Source organism: Hemicordylus capensis, chromosome 2 (genome assembly GCF_027244095.1).
Source record: "Hemicordylus capensis ecotype Gifberg chromosome 2, rHemCap1.1.pri, whole genome shotgun sequence".
NCBI lineage: Eukaryota > Metazoa > Chordata > Lepidosauria > Squamata > Cordylidae > Hemicordylus > Hemicordylus capensis.
The window spans coordinates 226,457,678-226,477,977 of record NC_069658.1 but is presented as its reverse complement, the minus strand read 5'-3'; the positions used below and the strand labels follow the sequence as shown (position 1 = coordinate 226,477,977).

Genomic DNA, 20,300 nt, shown 5'->3' with positions numbered 1-20,300 from the left:
ATGTACCATGTCATGTGGGAATATCCCACTTACCACGTTTTCTTGCCCTTTTAATTTTTATTATGTTCTTATGTTCTTATGGTTCAAATTGGTTAGGCGGTTCACAAGTCAGCCCACTTGCACCTCATACATTTACGTATCCACCACCTTGACTTGGGATGGATGATATCTTCACAAAATATGCCACTGGGGTATCTCTAGGTGTCCCAACAACTGTACCCAATTTGGTTCATACTGGTCCAGGCATTGCAAAATTGATAGGGACGTACACACACAGAGAGAATGCCAAGTGATCTCATAAGCCTACGAAAAAGTAGGCTAAAAAACTGTTTCTAGCCCTTAAAGTCTGCAAAGTTAGGCATGAGATCACAGAAGGGTGCTGGGGAGGCCTTTGCATCTCTCCTCTGACTCCCTCTCCAAAGCAAAAGCAAAACACAGGATGCAAAACAGCCCACAATGGCTGGGCCCACTTCTACTTACGCCACAGCTTGGCCAGGCTCTGAGGGAGGCCCCAGTGGTCCACCTGGCAGACGTAGACATCTCCATGCTGCGGAACAAAGGCCAGGTAGGAGAACTTGCGGAAGGCGTTGTCCGCACTGGGGAAGAAGTCTGTGTCCGTCACGCCCTGGGAAACCTCCTCTCCGTTCTTCAGCCAGGTGATGTCCAGCACGGGGTGGGGGGTGGGGGAACTGGTCCACAGAGCATGTTGGGGTCCCCCATTTCCATAGGGTTTTTTGGGAACATGGTTGCTGTAGGAGGAGCTGAAAAAGAGGGTCCAGATTAGGGATTTCCTGGATGCAAAGCCTCATTCCCAGTGGAACTCACTGCTGTGCTTTTGCTCCCTGATCAGAACCAAAGTCCAGACAAAGCAGTTGGATCTGCTGTGCTTTTGACTGGAGGGCAGAGGGATCAGCTTGTCCATGCCAATCACTGCTTCATGGAAGCATGGTGTCCCCTCCAATCAGCCATAATCTAGCCTTCCTCTGTGCTCCCTCATGCACTCGCTCTCTCTCTCTCAGTCTCTCTCCCTCTCTCTCTCCTCTGGGGAGGATCTGTCCACAGAAGACACTTTCTGGATTTCCCTTCCTGGTGACTGATGATGCTGCCTCAGCTCTGCAGCTGATTGGCCTCTCATCTGGGCAATGTCCAATCCCCAGGGCAGAGGGCAGCACCCTGGCAGGATTTGTCCCCAGGACCAGGCTGAGAAAGTCCCACTCTGGAGTTTGGTGGGGGTCAGATGCTGTTGGTCCTTCTTTGTGCAGAAGAGGCAGGATGAGATCTGTGTTGGACTTGGGGGTCCTGCTTGTGACGATGGCCGGCCTGGGGGGCTTCCCTCCCCAGGTGCAGAGTGCGGGGCCAAGCGGTAAGTAATAATGGTGGGGGGCTTCAGGAGCAGACTCCTCCCAGGGCGATCCTTTCCTGAAGGGAAGCAGGATCCCCATTTGGGACCCCCAACTGGAACCCCAGATTTCCCCTCCCAGCCCTCTTGCAAGAACACAGGTCTCCATGCAGTAGCCCCGTCTTTGGTGCTAAGATGACACAGAGTCTTGTGGCACCTTGAAGACTATCACATTGATTTTAGCATCAGCTGCAGAGGGGCAGAGGCCACTTCCTTTTCAAACTGACTCCTCCCTTTCACAGCCACCACCTGAGTGTTGGGCTTCCCTTCAGCTGAACTTGTAGCTATGGGGTGGGGCTTGTTCCTGGGGCTCCTAAAAAATCCCCTTCAATCTTATTGACATATTTTAACATTTGCATGGTTCTGGTACCTGCAAATAATATATTTCCAGTGCAATTTTCTTTGTGAGCATCTTTCGAACATCCTTGCTAAAGGAACACTCTCAATAGTGTGGTGTAGTGGTTAGAGTGCTGGACTAGGACTGGGAAGACGTGAGTTCAAATCCCCATTCAGCCATGATACTAGCTGGGTGACTCTGGGCCAGTCACTTCTCTCTCAGCCTGAACTACTTTACAGGGTTGTTGTGAGGAGAAACTTAAGTATATAGTACACCGCTCTGGGCCCCTTGGAGGAAGAGTGGGATATAAATGTAAATAGTAATAATAATAACAATAATAGGTGGCCATGATTTGGCTGGTCCAGTGGCCAAGGGCTACCTGCATCCCTTTCCCCTCCCTCACCCACAGTCCCGACGGCTCCCCCTGGGAATAATGAAGGTCCTGAAAAACCTGGCCAAGCTGGGGGGGAGTGGGGGCAGCAGGATCTTCTCTTCCTGTACCAGGGAAAGTTGCTTCTTACCAGAAGGGGGTGGGGGGGTGGGAGAGATCAGGCTGGATCTGAGAAGGGACCTGTCTGGAGTCTGCTCTGGGATGGTGACCTTGTAAAGCATGCCTCTGAGCATGCATGAAGTGCAATGCACATTTTTCTCCATTGCCACAAGGGCTTATTCCATTTTCTTTTCACAACACTCCTGTGAGGTAGGTGAGAGAGAGTGTGCATGTCACCCACTGGCCCCACATCACCCAGGATGGTGTCCAGCCAGGGGGCCTTATTCTAGCCCCACATTGGCACTGTGTTGTTACTAAGACAGTTGTTACTGCGTGGCCTTCGTTAGGAGGGCTTGCTTTGATCTTGGAATGCAAGTTACTCAGCAGTGTCAGGTCTTGTGGTTGTGACTTGGCCTGTTCTTTCCAGGAGTGATTTCCTCTGAGATTGATTAAGCTGGACCCTTTTTTGCCTCAGAAGAGAGGGCTTCTTCTTCCCCTCCAGAAGTCCAGAGACAGCAGAGCTCCCCCTGAGCAAGAGCTTATTGGAAAGGAGGCTTGTTCCCCTCCTAATTCCTCCTGGCTACTGTATGGTTGCTGGCCGGTTGGTCAAAAGTCCCGGAGGGGAATCAGGTCTGAACCTCCAGGAGCGGGCACTCCTGTCCTGTTGGGTCCGAGGTGTTGCTGCACATGTTGGAAATTCTCTGTGGTGAGAGAATCCCTTTTTCAATATAGCAGAGTGCACAGAGGCACAAACACAGCGGATTTAGTTAGGCATGTGTGTATGCTGAGAGTAAAGTAACTTGGAGCCAATTCATAGTTTCCAATCAATATATAAGGCATTTATTAAGGAACTCCATTCTAGATAGGAAAGTGAGGAGTTAGGATCTCTAATCTATCTATCTAAATGGATGCAGATGGATTCACCATCTTCTCTGCACATATGGTGCAGGGCAAGAGACTTGCCATGTTGCAAGGTCAACAGCCAGGTAGCAAGAGAGAGAGAGAGAAGGAGGAAGGAAGTTGAATCCCCTAAGATTAGCAATCTACATTTCAAAGGGATAGCATCAGAGCAGCAGGAAGTGATGACCAAATGTCTTTGACCTTCTAGCCCTCTGACTTACTAGTCTGTCCTCCACTGTCTGAGGCAAAGAGACAGCGCAAAGTCCTTTACTTCCAACAGCACAAATCCTTCTTCCAAGTTCCAAGTGCGGCTCCTTGTTCCTGACATGATATCCATCCTCCCCCTGACTTGGTCAAGCCAGTTGTTCACCTCAGTGGCAGGCTCTGATACACGCTCCTCCGGCACTGCTGGTTTCGGGATTCAGGTGGATTGCCCAGGGCCGGCGGAGAGGGGTAGATCCGTTCCACCTTTTCCTCCTGCTGCCCCTTGCTCCCCGCTCCCCTCTGTTAGGATTGCCTGGGACTCCCGCCGGGAGCCATTCCTGAGGCTCCGTTCCGCCTTTTCCCGGAGTCCCAGGCTGGACTCCTCCTCAAGGGGGGTCTCCAACCCCGCCTTCTCCTTTTGCCTCCCCTCCTCCCCTGCTTCTCATGGTCCCCTCCTCCTCCTCCTCCCCTCCCCCGCAGAGCACTTCGTCAACCAGGTGAGGTCCTTGTGCTTCTTCACCCCCCTCAACGGGACCCAGCGGGAGATGCGCTACCTGCACACCTACATCTGGGGCCGGCAGGACTATGTCCGCTTCGACAGCCGCGTCGGGGAGTTCCGGGCCGTCACGCCGCTGGGAGAGTTCGCGGCCAAACTGATGAACAGCGACAAAGCCTTCCTGGAGAACAAGCGGCACCAGGTTGATCGCTTCTGCCCGCACAACTATGAAGTCGAGGGGTCCTTTGCCCGCTCCTGGAGTGGTGAGAGCCCAGCAGGGGCCGGGTGGGGAGAAGCCCCCGCCGGGGGGGGGGAGAGAGGGGGTCCCCTCCCAGGACTGCCCCCTTACAGCCCCGAGGCATGGCGGGGAGGGGTCCGCGTGGGGGAAGGGGGATCCGAGGGCGAGGGGGGGGGGCAGACAGCCTAGTCAGGCTGCTGTTGTCCAGGGTGCCATGCTGGGAGTGCGGGTGGATCTGTGGTCCCTCCGGAGAGGGAAAGCTCTTTTAGAAATTTTAGAAAGCTCTTAAATGACATGTAGCACTCAGTGTGCAGAATTTCAAGGAGATCACTTCACACATTTCTAATTATTATTATTTTTTTAAAAAAATAAATAAATTAGGAAATGTCATAAACACTTTTGTTCATGGCAGAAAGTTACAACAAGGGGCTGGAATTGAAGCCCCCCCCCCCAAGGACTCTCAGTCAAACCTCCTTGGGAGGGAACTGCCCTTTGCCTTCATATAAAGGGAGCCATGCCCCCACTTTGGCACCCCAAGTTATAATTGCAAAATGGCTGGGCAGTGGGAGGTGGAGGGAGCCCAGGATCGTAGCATAAAGAATGTGGATTTTCACTGAATTCGGTAAACCAGTCAATTTTAACAATTTTTAAAAAATTCATTACCAATCAGTGGGTGGACTTGTCTCCACAAACCTTCACCTACTTGCTGTTATCATCTTGTAGGGACACCATGTGAAATCGCAGAACTTTCAACCCAGCCATTCAGCATTTTTGAGCTCCAAAAACTTCTCATTGATCTTTATGGGGAAATTATTATTATCCCTGCTGACTTGGCAAAGAGGCACCTTTTTAAGGTGGTGATTATTTAGAAGGGGGGGAGTAACTGGCCCTCTCCACCCCCAGCACAGCATCTCTCCAGTGACTCTTGCTGGTGTCTGTCTTGTGTTTCTTTTTAGATTGTGAGCCCTTTGGGGACAGGGATCCATCTCATTTATTTATTATTTCTGTGTGTAAACCGCCCTGAGCCATTTTTGGAAGGGCGGTATAGAAACTGAATAAATAAATAAATAAATAAATATTCAGAACATTTATACTGCCTGCCACCTAATGGTGCAGCGGGAAAATGACTTGATTAGCAAGCTAGAGGTTACTGGTTCAAATCCCCGCTGGGTAGGTTTCCCAGACTATGGGGAACACCTATATCAGCAGCAGCGATAAAGGAAAATGCTGAAAGGCATCATCTCATATTGTGCAGGAGGAGGCTATGGTAAGCCCCTCCTGTTTTCAGCCAAAGACAACCACAGGGCTCCGTGTGCGCCAGGAGTCAACACTGACTCAACGACTCACTTGACCTTACTACCAAGCTCTCGAAGCAGTTTACAACAACAAAACAGATTTTTTAACACCTTTAAAACATATATAGAATGTAAAGTTAAAACAATCAATAAAATTCAGCTAAGACCAGAGGCGTAACTAGGGAAAACGGTGCCCGGGGCAAGCACTGAAATGGCGCCCCCCCGTCCCCCCAACATACTACATTATACTTAGGTTTTTCCTCACAAGCGCCCACCGCCGCCGCCAAGCCAGGCCACTGACTGGCCGCCAGGCACCAGCAGAGCAATGGGGGGGGGCGCGGGCGGCACGGGCGGCGCGGAAGGGACAGCTCATGGGGGAGGGAGCGCCGACGTGCTCCCTTGACTGCTGCAGCACTGCTGCACTGAGCAGGAAACATTTGTATTAACAAAAAAAATTTTAAGGTTTTTTTCAAAAAAAAATTTTTTGGTCATGGCGGCGCCCCCCACGTGACCAGAAAAGATGGCACCCGGGGCACGTGCCCCCCCTGCCCCCCCTATAGTTACGCCTCTGGCTAAGACTTCTATTTAAAAGCTTGGCTGAAGAGAGATGTCTTCAGTTGTTTCCTAAAAGCTCTCATCTCAGCAGGAAGTGTGTCCCACAGCCCTGGGGCAACTACAGAGAAGGGTCGCCACCAGATGAGCCGGTGGCACCCTCAGACAAGCCTCCCCTGATGATCTCAATAGGCGGCAGGGTTCAGAACGAAGAAGGTGTTCTCTTAAAGAATTTCCAACTTCAGTTATCCAATTGCAGCTAGAAAATTGACAGTGCCCCCTTGTGGCAGCTGGTGTGCAATGCACACATCTCCTCGCTTGTGCATCCACCCCTGTCAGGATCACTTGCATTTGCAGCACGATTCCTGACCAAGAATCTTCTTCTCTTCCCCCGAGCACTTACAAAACATAAGGAAAATAATGTGATGCTGAACTTAAATGTATCCTCCTGAAAACACACAATTGACACTCCAAATGCCCATCCTTTAAAGCGGTTGTGAAGGGCAAATACTCTCTGTACCCTGAGGGGAATATCTTACAGTGCACAGATGTAGTCTCCCTTCCAAATGTAAACCAGGGCAGCCCCTGCTTAGCAAAATGGGCAATTCATGCTTGCTACTACCATCAGACAAGACCATACCCGCCCTCCTCTGAATTGGGGTGCATTCAATTGAGAGGCAGCATAGTGTAGTGGTTAGTGTTGAGCTAGGATTGGGGGTGGGGGACACCAAATCCAGGTTCAGCCATGACTCCTTGGATGACTCTCGGCGAATCTAAGGAGAAATGTTAAGGGGCAGATCAGCGATAGGGGGGAGGCAAGTGCATCCAGCCAAGCAGGAGAGGAGGTGTGACAAGATGCTACGATGAGGGGTAGATCAGTAGGGGGGGCAGGGAGGGGGCAGATCAGCTGTGAGGGTAAGGTGTAGCCAGCCAGCCAGGAGAGGAAATGTGGGGCTAGGCAGGCAGCAGGGCCCTGGGGAGGCCTCCAGACAGGAGGACCTGGAGCCAGGAGGAAGGGGTCTGCAGCTCTCTCATCCAATCACAGGCCCCATCCAGCAGTGCTATGAACAGTGAGGCCCCCCAATGGCACCAGAGCCAAGAGCCAAGGCCTGGGTCCTCAGAGCGCCTCGTGACTTTTGCCTGGAGTCCCTCATGACTTTGTCCAGGGAGACACCCCAGACCCACTGTGATGTAATCCGGACTCACATCAGTGCCAACCAGGGGAGGTCAGACTCCATGGCCAGCATCCTGGGTCCTCCTGCTCATCCTGGCAATCTCACTCTGCAGAAATAGGGTTGAGACAAGGATCGATCCTTGCAGGAGAGCATTCCAGAGCCAACCCATCACCATCACTCACATTCATGCCCACAGAATGGACTGCAAAAATGTAGCATCCAGGACTGAGATCTTGGTGCTTGGAGGGGGGGTGTTCGCTCTTGATTTTGCTATTGAAATGAGGGGAGGGGGAGGAGGGAGGAGTCAGGCCTTAATACTTCCTCATCCAGTCTGTGACAGGGACAGGAACTCTCACTGGGGCCATCAAGAGAGGCTCTGGTTTTTGCTGGGCCAACCAAGATAATCAGAGGGAAGACCTGCATTTTTCAACTTGGATTCATATCTAGGTATCTCTCTGACCCCCACACACTTCCACTCCCCCGCCCCCCCACACACAGTGAATTGCTCCTCAGGCACTCTGTCAAGGGACTGGGGGATACAGTAAACCAGGGTGTTTTAGTCCCCCCTGTTCTGGCCTCAACACTCAACACTCTCCAGATTATCTCAATAGGTGATGGGGCTCATAGTGAAGAAAGCATTCTCTCAAATACCCCAGGGCCTAAGCTGTTTAGGGCTTTATAGTTTATAACCAGCACCTTGTATTTTGCTTGGGAAATTGTTAGCCAGTGCAGTTATTTTAGTACAGGAGTAATCTGAAAGAAACCATATGACCCAGAGACCCACCTGGCAGTTTCTGGACTATGTACAAAGGCAGCCCCACATAGCGTTCATTACAGTAGTCAAGTCTGGAGGTTTTCTCGGCCTGCTTGCGGCAGATGGAGCACAAGTGCCTGGACAAAAAATAGTGTCTGGACAAAAGTGTCTGGACAAAAAATATGGGAATGTTGCGAGGAAGACCTCCCACCACCACCCCTGCATTGAATGTAAAGGCCCCGGGGGCCCCCGGAGAGAGTGGACCATGCCATGCATATCCCTACTTCTGCCATTTCTAGGCTTGGCCTCAGCAACGTGGTCTCATTCAGGCCTGAGGACAATTCAGAGGTTTGGCCTGGTGCAGGATGGAGCTGGGTGTCTCTGACTGAGGGGTGGGTGGGAGATTCAGCCTTTAGAGCCCTGGGATCCTCAGACCCCTCCTCAAATCAGCCCATCTCCCAGTGTATTGATTACGGTCTCTTTTTTGTGGTGGTTGTAAACTACACTGAGCTATGCTGGATACCAGGTGTGTGTGTGTGTATACATGCACACACATTTTTACGCATGTGCACACCCTGCTAAGCTGCTTTGGTCTCCTGTGGGGGAGGCGAGATAAAGCAGTGGGGCAGAGTCTCTAGTCTCCTCCCCCTGCATCCCCCTTGTGGCTCTTCTGCTTCAGCCCCTGGAGCTTCATTTTAAGAACATGAGAAGAGCCCTGCTGGATCAGGCCCAAGGAGGCCCATCTAGGCCAGCATCCTGTTTGACACAGCGGCCCACCAGATGCCCCTGGGAGCCCACAAGCAGGAGCTGAAAGGGGAATGGCCTCTCTCCTGCTGTTACTCGACTGCCACTGCTATTCAGAGGCATCCTGCCTCTGAGGCTGGAGGTGGCCTCTGGCCTTCTAACTAGTAGCCGTTGATAGAATAGACACACCAAGACTGGGAAAGGGGCAACAGGGGCACCTTGGGAGGGGTGCTTGTGGTGGTGGGATGAGCTTTGTGACCAGGACCGACAGGGAGCCATCTGTGGTGGTGACTCATCCAGGTGTGGGGGCAGGAGGGGGGAGGAAAATGAGCCGCAGCAGGCGTGGCTTGTTCCCACTCTTCCTGCTCCCACCCCTGCCTCACGGTCCCTCACCGGGAGGGTTCACATGGCCATGGTAACCGCAGGCATGCAGGCTGGTCATTCGTCAGCTGGGGAGACCATGAAAATGACCGGCCTGCTTGTCTGGGGTCTACGCAGCAAAGGGACAAGGTGAGGGAGAGGGAGGCATCCAGGATGGGGTGAGAAGAAGAGTGGGAAGAAGCCACACCTGCAGCTCCTTTTCCTCCCCTCTGCCCCACCCAGACAGGCTGTTATCCTGGCTATCCAGGCTGGAGATGGGGGTTCTCTCTTGCTCCCTCATTTGAGTCCCTGAGGCTCTCTCTGACCCCCCATCTTCTCACTCCCCACCCCCCAGTCCAGCCCCAGGTGACGATCATCCCCACAGACTACGACCCCTCCTCCCTCAACACTTTGCTGGTTTGCTCCGTCACTGACTTTTACCCCTCGGAGATCGAAATCAAGTGGCTGAGGAACGGGAAGGAGGAAGGCGAAAGCAAAGTGGCCACCACCGACCTGATGAGGAACGGGGACTGGACCTACCAGATCCACGTCATGCTGGAAACGCACTTGGAGCGCGGAGACCTCTACGCCTGCCAGGTGGAGCACTCCAGCTTAAATGGCACCGTCATCACCGTGCAGTGGGGTAAGAGCCCTGGAGTTTCCCCACATAGACACCCCACCCTGGATCCTTCTTCCTGGGCTTCTGCAGCAGAGCCAGACATTTGCCCAAAGGACCGTCTCTTTGCCAAGTCCTCCCGGGACCTCGAGCAGAAGCCCATGGGGCGTGTGGGGTGGGGAGCTGGGAGCTGGGGGCTAGGGGTGGCAAAGACTAGGAGGTGGGGCCATGCTGCAGATACAGGACCTTGGATAGCTCCAAGCAGACAGAAGGACATGAGAAGAGCCCTGCTGGGACAGATCCAAGGCCTCATTTCTAGTCCAGGATCCCCCAAAAGGAAACTAAAAATAAAGGCTTAGAAGAAAGTAGATAAGAAAACATCAAGTAGAGGAACAAACGGAGGATCTTGGACATTGAGCATCCAAATGACCTAAGTGCCATCCCGCAGACCACCACAAGAGGGCGCCTTGGCAATTTCAGCTGGGAACCAGCCACTTATTGATTGTCACTCTCTCCATCCAACCATCAGAGAGTGTCCCTCAGAGCAAGATGTGATGCCTTACCATTGGCAGTTTTTCATGGGAAATTTCTGAAAATCTCCTTGGCCAATAGGATCTGCCCTTGTGTTTCGGGTGAGGTTGAATCTGTCCACCACGTGTTGCTATATTGCTCCTTTTTATAATGACAGTCAATGTAGTCTTAATACTCCCTTGCTATTATATGATCCCTGCTGAACTGATGAATTTTAACTCACCTTCCTCCTTGCAGAGAAGAAATCTGTCACACTCAAGGTTGCTAAATTTTGTGCAGCCACTGTTAAGGTCCGCCAACAATTAATTTCTACGCTCTAGATCTTACCTTAAAACGTTTACTTTGTTGGTGTATCCTATATAATAAAAGGCTAAGTGAGTGGCCATGGCTTTGGAACGTTGGGGATCTGCGTCCCTGCCTCCCTGGGCTGTTCTGGGCCTGCGCGAAGCGCAGGCCCAGAAGAGCCCAAGGGACACAGGACTGCAGACACCAGTGTCCCACAGCCACGGGCGGCCATTAGCCGGTGTGTGGCGGCGGGGGAAACTGGCCGAGGCGGCGGCAGAGCCGCCACCTCGGCCATGAGCTGCGGCACGGCGAGAGGAGGCCGAGGCAACCAGAAGCGGCCGCCCTGAAAAAGGCGAGGGCAATGGCGGCGGGGGAAGACCGAGACGGGGGAAGGGAAGCTGGGCGAGGTGGCGGCGAAGCCGCCAACGAGGCCCCCGCCCGCTCACAGCCGTCGCCCCCGCCTGCTCACCCGCCCTCCCAGCTGCCCAAAATCACCTTCCCCGCTCCCCCCCCAAAAAAGATTAAGGGCCAAAATGGCCCATGAGAAGGTCGCCGCCCCCGCCTATCGCCCTCCTGCCCACCCAGCTGCCCAAAATCACCTTCCCCGCTCCCCCCCCAAAAAAGATTAAGGGCCAAAATGGCCCATGAGAAGGTCGCCGCCCCCGCCTATCGCCCTCCTGCCCACCCAGCTGCCGAAGACCACCTTACCCGCTCCAGCCCGAGGGAAAAGAGAGGAGCTCACGAGCAGAGCTCCTCTCTGTGCTAAGTCACTGCTCAAACTGCCGCTATGGATGCAAAGGACGCCTATTGCGTCCATTGCGACAGTATGGGCAGCAGCTTAACACAGAGAGTAGCTCTGTTCCCGAGTTCCTCTCTTCTCCTTCGGGCTGGAGCGGGTAAGGTGGGCTCCGGCAGCTGGGTGCGCGGGAGGGCGATAGGCGGGGGCGGCCACCTTCTCATGGGCCATTTTGGCCGTTATTCATCCACACACACACCCCAAAAGTATAAGCAAAATAAGGAAGAACAAAAACAGAGACAACAACAACAACAAAAACAAAAAGAGAGAGGGGACAAGGGGGGAAAAAAGAGACAGAAAGAGAGAGAGAGAGACAGAAAAGACGGGATAGAAAGCTAGCGCCCGTTATCATAACGGGCTTAAAAATACTAGTTGTATAATAGATTTCTTGTCTGAATGTTACATCATTTGGTGTTCTTACATCTGATCTATGATCGTAATAATGTTATTCATTCATAAAAGTAGAGGAAAGCAAGGGAGATCCCCAAGAAGCAAAAAAGGCCGGAATAGTCCAAGCGAGAAGTAGAATTGCAGGAACAGAACTCCTCCTCCTCCTCCCCCAAACGCTTCAGGATGGCCAGGCGAGCTTCTCCTTTTATGTCAGAGTCCTGGCTGCCTCCTGGGTCCTGCTAGCCAAAGCCTCCATGGGCCAAGGATTGATTTACTGAATCAGTCTTTACATTGATCTCCTGTTCCTCCTCCAGGGAGCCTAGAGCAGTGGATGTAGTTGTGTTTCTCCTCACAACAACCTGGTGAGGAAGGCTAGGTTGAGAATGAGGTGTCTAGAGTCACCCAGTGAGTTTCATGACTGAATGCGGATTTGAACTCAGGTCTCCCTCGACCTCGTCCAATACTTGAACCACAACACTATGCCAGGAGCAGGAATCGGGTTCCAGGCCTGCCCTTTCTCACTCCCGGCTGCTGCTGCTGCTTCTCTTTCCACAGACCCACAATCGGATTCTGCCAGGAACAAGCTGTGGATGGGCATCGTGGGGGTCATGCTGGGGCTGGTCTTTTTCCTCCCTGGACTCGTCCTCTTCCTGAAGAATAAGAAAGGTGACTGGGATGCCTTTTGTGTTGGTGGGGCAGGGAATTGGGGCCTGGCCAAAGACCCACATACAGACACCCTTGTCCCCAGGGACATGGCAGAGGCCTCTGGGAGCTGCTGCCTGCTCTGGTCCTAGGAGGTCCCTCCAGCTGTTGCAGAAATGGGAAGTGTTATAAAAAGAAACTGGAGGGCCTGAAGGGCCCAAGGAGACTGGAGGGACCCTGGAATCTGTCCCAGGAGGCTTCCCTTGTAGCAAAGGAAGCATCTTTTTCCAGACAGAGGACTTGCCCAGGTGTGTGTGTGTGTGTGTGTGTGTGTGTCTGTGTGTGTGAAAAGGAGTGGGGGAGAGATGACAAGGGGTCCCTTCGTTGAAACTTCTGGATGTATGTTGAGAGAAGTATTTATTCCCTCTCCATGCTCCCCATAAAGGAAGCACTTTATTTCCAGATGAATCTCTTTGTGGGACGCAGCAGATGAGCTTTCCCCACACAGGATGGTTCCTCCTTGTCCCTTAATTAGGAAATGTGCCCCTGGTGGTCCAGAGAGGGGGCCGGGTGGGGCCGGGAGGGGATTATCCTGGTCCTGATGGAGTCTTTTCTCTCTCTCAGGTAATTCCTCTCTCTGCACTTTCCCGTGGTTCAAATAGCCCCTGGCCCTGGGATGCCCCTGTGGTATTTCTGCCTGTTTTCCAGGCACAGACTCTACAGAGCAGGAAGGTCCTTCCAGTGCTGGGGATTTTCCTTAGGAATGGGGAGCCCTGGCTCCCCCCTCCCCTGCCCCAATCCTGCCCCTGGAACCGTTTCTGTAGCCTGTGGGAGAATTTACCACCACTCAGGCTGTCAGGGAGGCTTCCTCCGCAGGAGCCAATGAAGAGAAGGCTCTGCCATGGAATTTCATCGCAAGAATCTTCCCAAGAGTCCCCTGCTCACTGAGCAAAGAAGCACCTTTTTAAAATGGTGATTCTCTTAACTGAGCAGGGGGAGAGCAACAGCTGATTATGCCCCCTCTGTGCATCACCTCACTGTGCCACAAGCTTCATTCAAGGCTGATCCTGGTTGACTGAGCAGCCAGACCTTAATGCATGGTGCAGTTCTTGCTCTGAATTGCCAGGAGATGGCGATGTTGCTTTCCCTTACTCTGCTTTAAGGAGCCGTTTGATGGGAAAAGAGAGCATCCAGGTGGGAATTTTCAAGGCCCTGGACACCCACCCTCTGGTGTGCTAGAGCTGCCCCCCCCCCCGACCCAGCCTTGACAGGGCTGATCCTGCCCTTTCCCCACTTTTTGCAGCCCACAATAAAGGCTTTCTCTCTTCTTTCTTCTCTACCTGTAGGACTTATCAGTTAGACTTCACAGCTGCAGCTGGATCTCCCCAAGTAGAGAAGCATTTGTGCTATTCCTTGCAAATGGACACCTTTTTGTTGCTTGGAGAATGCAAAGTTCAGAGGCAGCACAGGAAGAACAGAAAAGGACCGTCTACACCCCACCCTTCAAAAGCACCATCGCTTCTTTGCCTCTTATTCCTCGGTGTATGGGAGGTGGAGAGAAGCCCCGTGACGTCTTTGCTGCATTTCATCTTGTCTTTTTGCCAGTGGAAACTTTTGTTTTGCACATGTCTGGTCCAGATGGCCGCATCCTGCACTGCCCTTTCTCAGGGAGTCTGGACTCTCCCTTCAGCGCAATAGAATCTTGTGGCATTTGCAGGGGCATAACTAGGTTGGAGTGTGCCCTGAGACAAGATTCTTAAATGCCCCCCCCCGTCACCACTTACCTCTCCTTCCTCTGGCCCGATGTTTCTGCTAACTATCCCAACTAGTTTCAAGGTATAGATAACACGAAAGCAGAAACAAATAATACAACAAAAGAACAAGAACTTTAATCATTGCACATATTCCAGTTACAAGGTGTGCATAACATATCCAACTTAAAATAGTATCCAATGAAGCACAGTAATCATTGCACACATCCCAACAAAAGTTTTAAAAGTTACAAAAGTGTGTGTAACAGACCCAACTAAAAACAGTATCAATTTAAGAACAGTAAACATTGCACACATGCCAACAAAAGTTTAAGGGTATGAATGACAGAACCAACTATTCCAACTGTATCAATCAAGAGCATAACATTGCAGATATCCTAACCAAGACATCCAGTACTTAATGCATTGGCTTCTTTCATGATTTCACTTCAGCAAAGTTGTCTATGATCTTTTGTATATCCAGTTTCTTTGCTCTTTCATTTTCAATAGATAGCAGAGCAAGGCCACTGAGTCTTTCCTGAGACATGGAACTCCTCAGATAGTTTTTTATGAGCTTCAGTTTTGAGAATGATCTCTCAGAAGATGCCACTGTTACTGGTAGAGTGAGGAAAAGCATATATGCAGTGCAAACATCAGGGTAACTGATGCAAAGGCCACAATTGTCAATCATCAGCAGTTCAGCAACTTCCTTTATAGTTGTTGTTTTTTTAATTCCTTCTTTCAATAAATCTCTGAACTGTATTAAGTGTCTTGGAAAAGAGGTAGTCAACTCTGTGTCATATTTTGTGACCATAAGTTCTCCTGCTTCAAGTAAGTCCTCATCAGTTGCTGTTGCCAGTGTTGATGGGTGAAGGGCATTGAAGGTAGTGACGACTTCATGTAGGCCCTCAAAACGTAGTTTCAACTGTGAGGAAGCTATGTCCAGCACACAGAGTTGTAGTTGGTTGACTACAACTCCCAGAATCCTCAGCCAAAGGTCATTGTGGCTGGGATTGCTGGGAGTTGTAGTCAACAACATCTGGGAATTCCTCTTACAGGGAACACTGCACAAAGGATCTCATTTATGAAATATGTAATAGAACAAGGACTGGGGGTGGAAAAGAGTCCTGCCTCCATTGATCCAGAATATTACATACCAGTCCATTTCCTATACTCTCTCCTTTGCAGACCACTACCAAACCAAAGCCAAACCAAAGATATTCCAGCAGTATGCTTTCCATAAACCACACAGCAATCAGTGGCTGTAAATATTAGCACTGAAATGTGCTAGTTGGCTGAGAGAGGGAGGGGTTGGTAAATGAATGAATGAATGAATGAATAGGATTTCTTTTAGCTGGGAAGAATAAGGTATTTGATATATTCATTAAATTGCTCAAAGGGGGTTTGATACTGCTTATGCTTTTTTATTATTGGACTAGCAGGTACATTCAATTTACCTGACATTTTTTTCTGCACAAAGTGAAGTAAATGGTGGTAAGAAGCAAAGACAATCAAATTCCATTCCCATTCAAATTAAACAAATAAAAAGGCATACAGACCAGTGTTTTTCACTGCTGTGTCAGCAAAACAAACACACTACTGCATTTTATGGTCCAAAAAAGTAACAGTCCAAAAAAATTAGCAATGGTAAATGCAGGCGGGTGGGCAGAAAACAGGCTGGGAGGGGAAAAACCCCCAACTGCATTGCACGTTAGCTTAAAAGAGGCAAACAACAGGGGACTGGGCTAGGGACCATGTGGGTGGGGGAGGGGGAAGGAGACCAGAGGACCATGCAGGCGGGTGGGCAGAAAACAGGCTGGGACTCAGGGGAAAAACCCCAACTGCATCACACGTTAGCACCACACATATTTCCCCTCACCCTCCTCACTGTTCTCCTAACCTGAGGACTGCTCCTGCCCCTCTTTCTCCATTAGGATTAGGACAGTTGCTGTTGTTGCTTTGTTTGTTCACATTGCCACATTTAGAAGATTTCCTCCTGGGCTTTGAGATGCCACCAGTTTCTCTGTTGGTTTTGCTGTAACAGATTCACACAAGGCCATCTCTTGTGAGTTGTTCCTGGAGCTCGGTGGGATTTGCTGAGGGCTGCCTTTCTTTCAGATTCACAGGTATAGATTATGGTTTTGATATTTATTTCAGCCACTGGCCACCGCAACAGTCATCAGAACTGTGTTGGGCACCACACCTTTTCACACAATAAACAAACCAAAACATAAGTAAATTAGGTCAGCACTCTGCCAGTTAACCCTCTCCTTACCCCAAGTGCAGTCACTGCCGTAACGAGGTTAGAGGGTCCTTTGTTCAATAATGAACCTTGGCCACCCTTTTTAGCTGCCCCTCTGGTGCCATGAAAATATTTTACACTTTATTCCTTGTGGACAGCCACCACTACCCCCAACACAGAGCACACACCCAGCAACAGCTCCTTGCCCCTTTCCATTCTCCTCCTCCTCCTCCCTCTAGTTCATTCGTCTGGCCACCCTCTCTTGCTGCCCTTCTTGCTCCTACCGCCCCACTGGCCAGCCAGCTTGCATGACAAGAAGGGGCTGAATGGCCTCTTTCCCCGCTCAGGTGAGCAAAGAGGCCGCTCCACCCCTTACTGCTTTGCAAGCAGGCTGGCCAGAGGGGCAGCCGTGGGCAGCAAGGCAGGGGTGGCAAAAGCCATGGCAGGCGGGGAGGGCAAAGCAGTGGCGGATGAGTCGGTGAGAGAATTAGCACTATGTGGAGGGTGAGGAGCAATGGCAGTGGTGGTGGGAAGCGGCAGGCAGGAGGGGCGAGGAGGAGCAACAGAGTGTTCCCTCCAAGTGACTGTGAGTAGCCCATGTTCTTGGAAGATGTCTGCCCGATGAGAGTTATGCCACCCGTCCCATAACAATGGGCTAAATGTAATGAAAAGATTTTTCTAATCAACCACCTTCTTTGGAAATCTCCCAAAATCTGTTCTTGTCCCAGGTTGGCTGATACGAGGGGTGAGAGTGTTGAGGAGAGTCTTGTGGGTTAGCCTTGGCTCTGTGGGTCCAGCCGTCTTTGCGTCCCGCACTCTCCCTTTCTTCCGGATCCAAAGATAATCCGGTTCACTGGGAAATCTGCTCCTAGGCAGATGCTCGAGGGTGAAACTCTCTTTTCCTAGTTTGTTTTCCCTCGTAGGGCAGGTGGAGGTCAATTTCCCAGTTGTCCCCACAGACACTGATGATTCCAGTTCCAGGGACTGAATCCTTCCCCCACCTGCTAGCTTTATTTGCTTGGTAAGAAATCAGTTAAATGTATTGCACATTTCAGTGGCTTATTTGATCATTGCAATCCTCTTATATTGCACAACGTCATCTGACTCATTTTAATACAGCAAGACATTGCACAGCACAGCCTTGATGTGAGATGATTTCTTCTGAATCGTATCAATAAAGGGTTTTCCCCAGCCTCTGTCACCTTAAGTGTGTTCTTCCTTGATATGCAGTGATTGAAAAGTGCCAGAATTGTAATGATTGGGTAGAGTATGGGTAAAAGTGCTTCCCCAAGAATGAGAAGAGAGGTCCTTGCCCCAGGAAGCCTGCAAAAGTCTCCCTAATTTTACCCCAAAATCAAAGTGCAGCCTGGACTAATGCATTCTACCTACTTGGGAGAAAAACATTCAACCAGCATTTTTTGAGTAATTAGCCTCTAGAGTCCCCATAGCAACTAGGTAAAATCAGCAGTGGGTGCAGATCTGATCAGCAGTTTTGCTCACTATGAGTTCTGAAGCCCGAGTTGTGAGGGTCAAATCCTGGCAAGTTCTAGGTAGTGTCTGGCGTTCTAATACCCAGTTTTAATATCATGTGAACTGCCTGAAAGTCTTGAAGGTATTTCCAAAACTGCAGTCAGATCCCTCCTGAGAAGGGGGTCGTGGGGACCCCTATTCATTGTATTCCTCAAAGGCCTGGGAAGGACTGATGATGGGTGGACAGTAAGGCAGATATCTGCCAGCAGAAGATGAGGTTTCATGCATGATTTGATTGCAGGGGGCTGGAATTCCATGAAAGGTTCTGCCACATTTATTGTGTCATCTTGAAGGCATCGCTAGCTTATTTGCTGCAAAGGACTAGCGTGATGAATCATGTCCTGGCCCCTGGAATTCTAGATGGGGTCCTTCCAAAAGTGACATAAAATCCAGTTCCATACTTCTCAGGAGTCTCGCTTGCATTCTGGAGTTGTTTTCCAGCATGAGGATACTTGAGAAGGCTTCACTGCAGAGGAAGTTAACACCTTTCATTAAAACAATCTCCCAAAAAGTTAAAACAAGACTACAAAAAGTACACAATTAAAATATTAACTAGAATATAAAAATACTGATCTGATTAAAAGATTAAAAAGAAAAACAAGCACAATATAACCATAAAAGATACAAAGCAGCAGCAATGGAAACAATCATATAAAAGCCTGGGTAAATAAAAACTGCAGGCCTGAAATTGAAGCTATGGGAGGAAAAAATAAATCCAACACAGGGTTGGGGAAGCTCTCTTTACCTGAACCCCAGACTTTATATCCCAACACTTTCAAATATACAGGTTCAGTTTTTTAACCTTGTCTAATTAGCTGTGTGTAGTGCGGTCACAGAATCCTCACCAACTGCAGACTACCGCCCCACTCAATTCCCCAATACCTGAATATGCTATTTATTGGTAAATAAATATGCTATTTTATTGGTGAAGGTGAAGATACTCCGAGCAAAGCTCGTGCTGAGGAGGAGTGCATGAACCTACAAAACTGGAGGCACTAGGGATTCAAGCTTTCATGGTCACCACTTACATTCTGAGATAAGTACATAAAAAATGCAACACCCCCCAAAATGACTCCTTTTGATTTAGCATATTAGAACTGCCTGGAAAAGGGCAAAGGTGGGAGCAAAAAGAATTCATGGTGGATTAAAGCAAAATTAAACACACACACACACAACAATATCTATAGAAAATAGATGAAGACTACACTAAGTTTGAGATATTAAAAGCAGCAATAAGACCAAAAAAAAAAAAAAAAAGCACTGAGCTTTACAGTTAAGGTTGCAATCCTACACAGCATTACTAGGGAGAAAACTGATGGTACTTACTTCTAAGTAGGCATGCATAGAATGATTTGCATTATAGACAGGGGCGTAGCAAGGTTGGAGTGGGCCCAGAGACAAGATTTTAAAATGGGGCCCCCCCACTCAAAGTCCAGGGCCTCCGCACACCCCAGGCCCCCAAGGATTTAAGTCTGATATTCCAAAATAAGTATGCTGCCTGGAAATACATTTCACTGAATACACACACACACACGTCACAATATATAGTGATATACATTGAGTACTATACATTTGTTTTACTTTTAATGCCTAGAACACACTAGAAAGATGAATGATTAAAATGGGCCCCTCGCTGCAGATTAGCCAAGGCAACTTTCAACCATGCAGGGTGAACCTATGTTTGTTTTCTCAGAATTCTGAACAAATTCAGTCAAGTTTGATTGCAGGAGGTTTTTCACAGGAGGCTTTTAAAGCCCTTTAAGACACATCTCCTCTGGAATGGAGGTGCTGCATTCCCATGTTGGCCAGATTGACCCTGAAGTCCCTGCAAGTTATTGGGGAGCAGTTCACACACAAGAAAAATAAAATAAAATAAAAGCAGAAGACATGCTTCACAGTTCTCACTCAGACCTTCTGGGTTGCAAAACAACTTGAACATAAGTGCATTTATAAATGAATGAATAAAATAAATATAATACTGTTTCTTCCAGAAGTTTTTGTAATTTTCTGCCATGAAACAAGCCACTTATAGGACTTTTTAGATAGTTTTTTTTAAGCCAGCAAATTTTCCAAGCTGTTTAAAAATAAATATTCAGAGACTTCTCAGTCCCTCCCCCCCATATCAAAGCCCTATGGCAAGCAGATCCCTATATATCTGGGTGGGGTGGGTGGGGAAGGTAACCACAAAAAGGAGTTCACACTCTACCTGGCAGCAGGGGGTCTTCTGCTGCAGAGAGCAGTGGAGGCCTCTCTGGCTGCCTCCTCCTTCCTGGCTGGCTTGGGCCCTACTCGAGTTCAGGCTTCACAGAGGCCTACACAGACCTCCGTGGAAGCCCCGCCCACCCGCCGATCAGCTGAGAGGCGGGAGAAAAGGAGCTCTTTGCAGCTTGTCTGCTACCTCCATTGCCGGCCAGGAGAACAAGCAGGAGAGACGGCGAACAGGGCAAGTGGCTGAGGGGCCTTGGGGCTGGGCAGGGGGCAATGGGGAGTCACGTGAGGTGCCTCTGGGGGGCCCCTCCAGGCAGTGGGGCCCCCAGACAACTGTCTCCCCTTGCCCTATCGTTGTTACACGC

The 20,300-nt window shown here is 50.1% G+C and overlaps 1 protein-coding gene and 1 long non-coding RNA gene across 2 annotated transcripts; one reads left to right on the top strand and one right to left on the bottom strand.

Moving 5' to 3' along the window:
* The first annotated feature begins 1,234 nt into the window (after positions 1-1,234).
* LOC128342961 (H-2 class II histocompatibility antigen, E-S beta chain-like) lies at positions 1,235-14,102 on the top strand. The gene is made up of 5 exons (XM_053291207.1): positions 1,235-1,363; positions 3,811-4,089; positions 9,300-9,587; positions 12,118-12,228; positions 13,551-14,102. Exons 1-5 carry the CDS (start codon positions 1,273-1,275, stop codon positions 13,562-13,564), a joined length of 783 nt encoding a protein of 260 aa, XP_053147182.1. The 5' UTR covers positions 1,235-1,272; the 3' UTR covers positions 13,565-14,102.
* On the bottom strand, positions 14,072-20,027 carry LOC128342963 (uncharacterized). The gene is made up of 2 exons (XR_008315276.1): positions 19,934-20,027; positions 14,072-18,193 (listed from the first exon to the last, which is right to left on the bottom strand). It is a non-coding gene; the product is annotated as an uncharacterized LOC128342963 (long non-coding RNA).
* Between the last annotated feature and the right edge of the window lie 273 nt (positions 20,028-20,300).

Coding starts and splice junctions, on each gene's coding strand:
- LOC128342961 (XM_053291207.1), top strand. CDS start 1,273: ATGAGATCTGTGTTGGACTTGGGGGTCCTGCTTGTGACGATGGCCGGC. Junction 1,364..3,810: donor GCAGAGTGCGGGGCCAAGCG/GTAAGTAATAAT, acceptor CCTCCCCCGCAG/AGCACTTCGTCAACCAGGTG. Junction 9,588..12,117: donor CGTCATCACCGTGCAGTGGG/GTAAGAGCCCTG, acceptor CTCTTTCCACAG/ACCCACAATCGGATTCTGCC.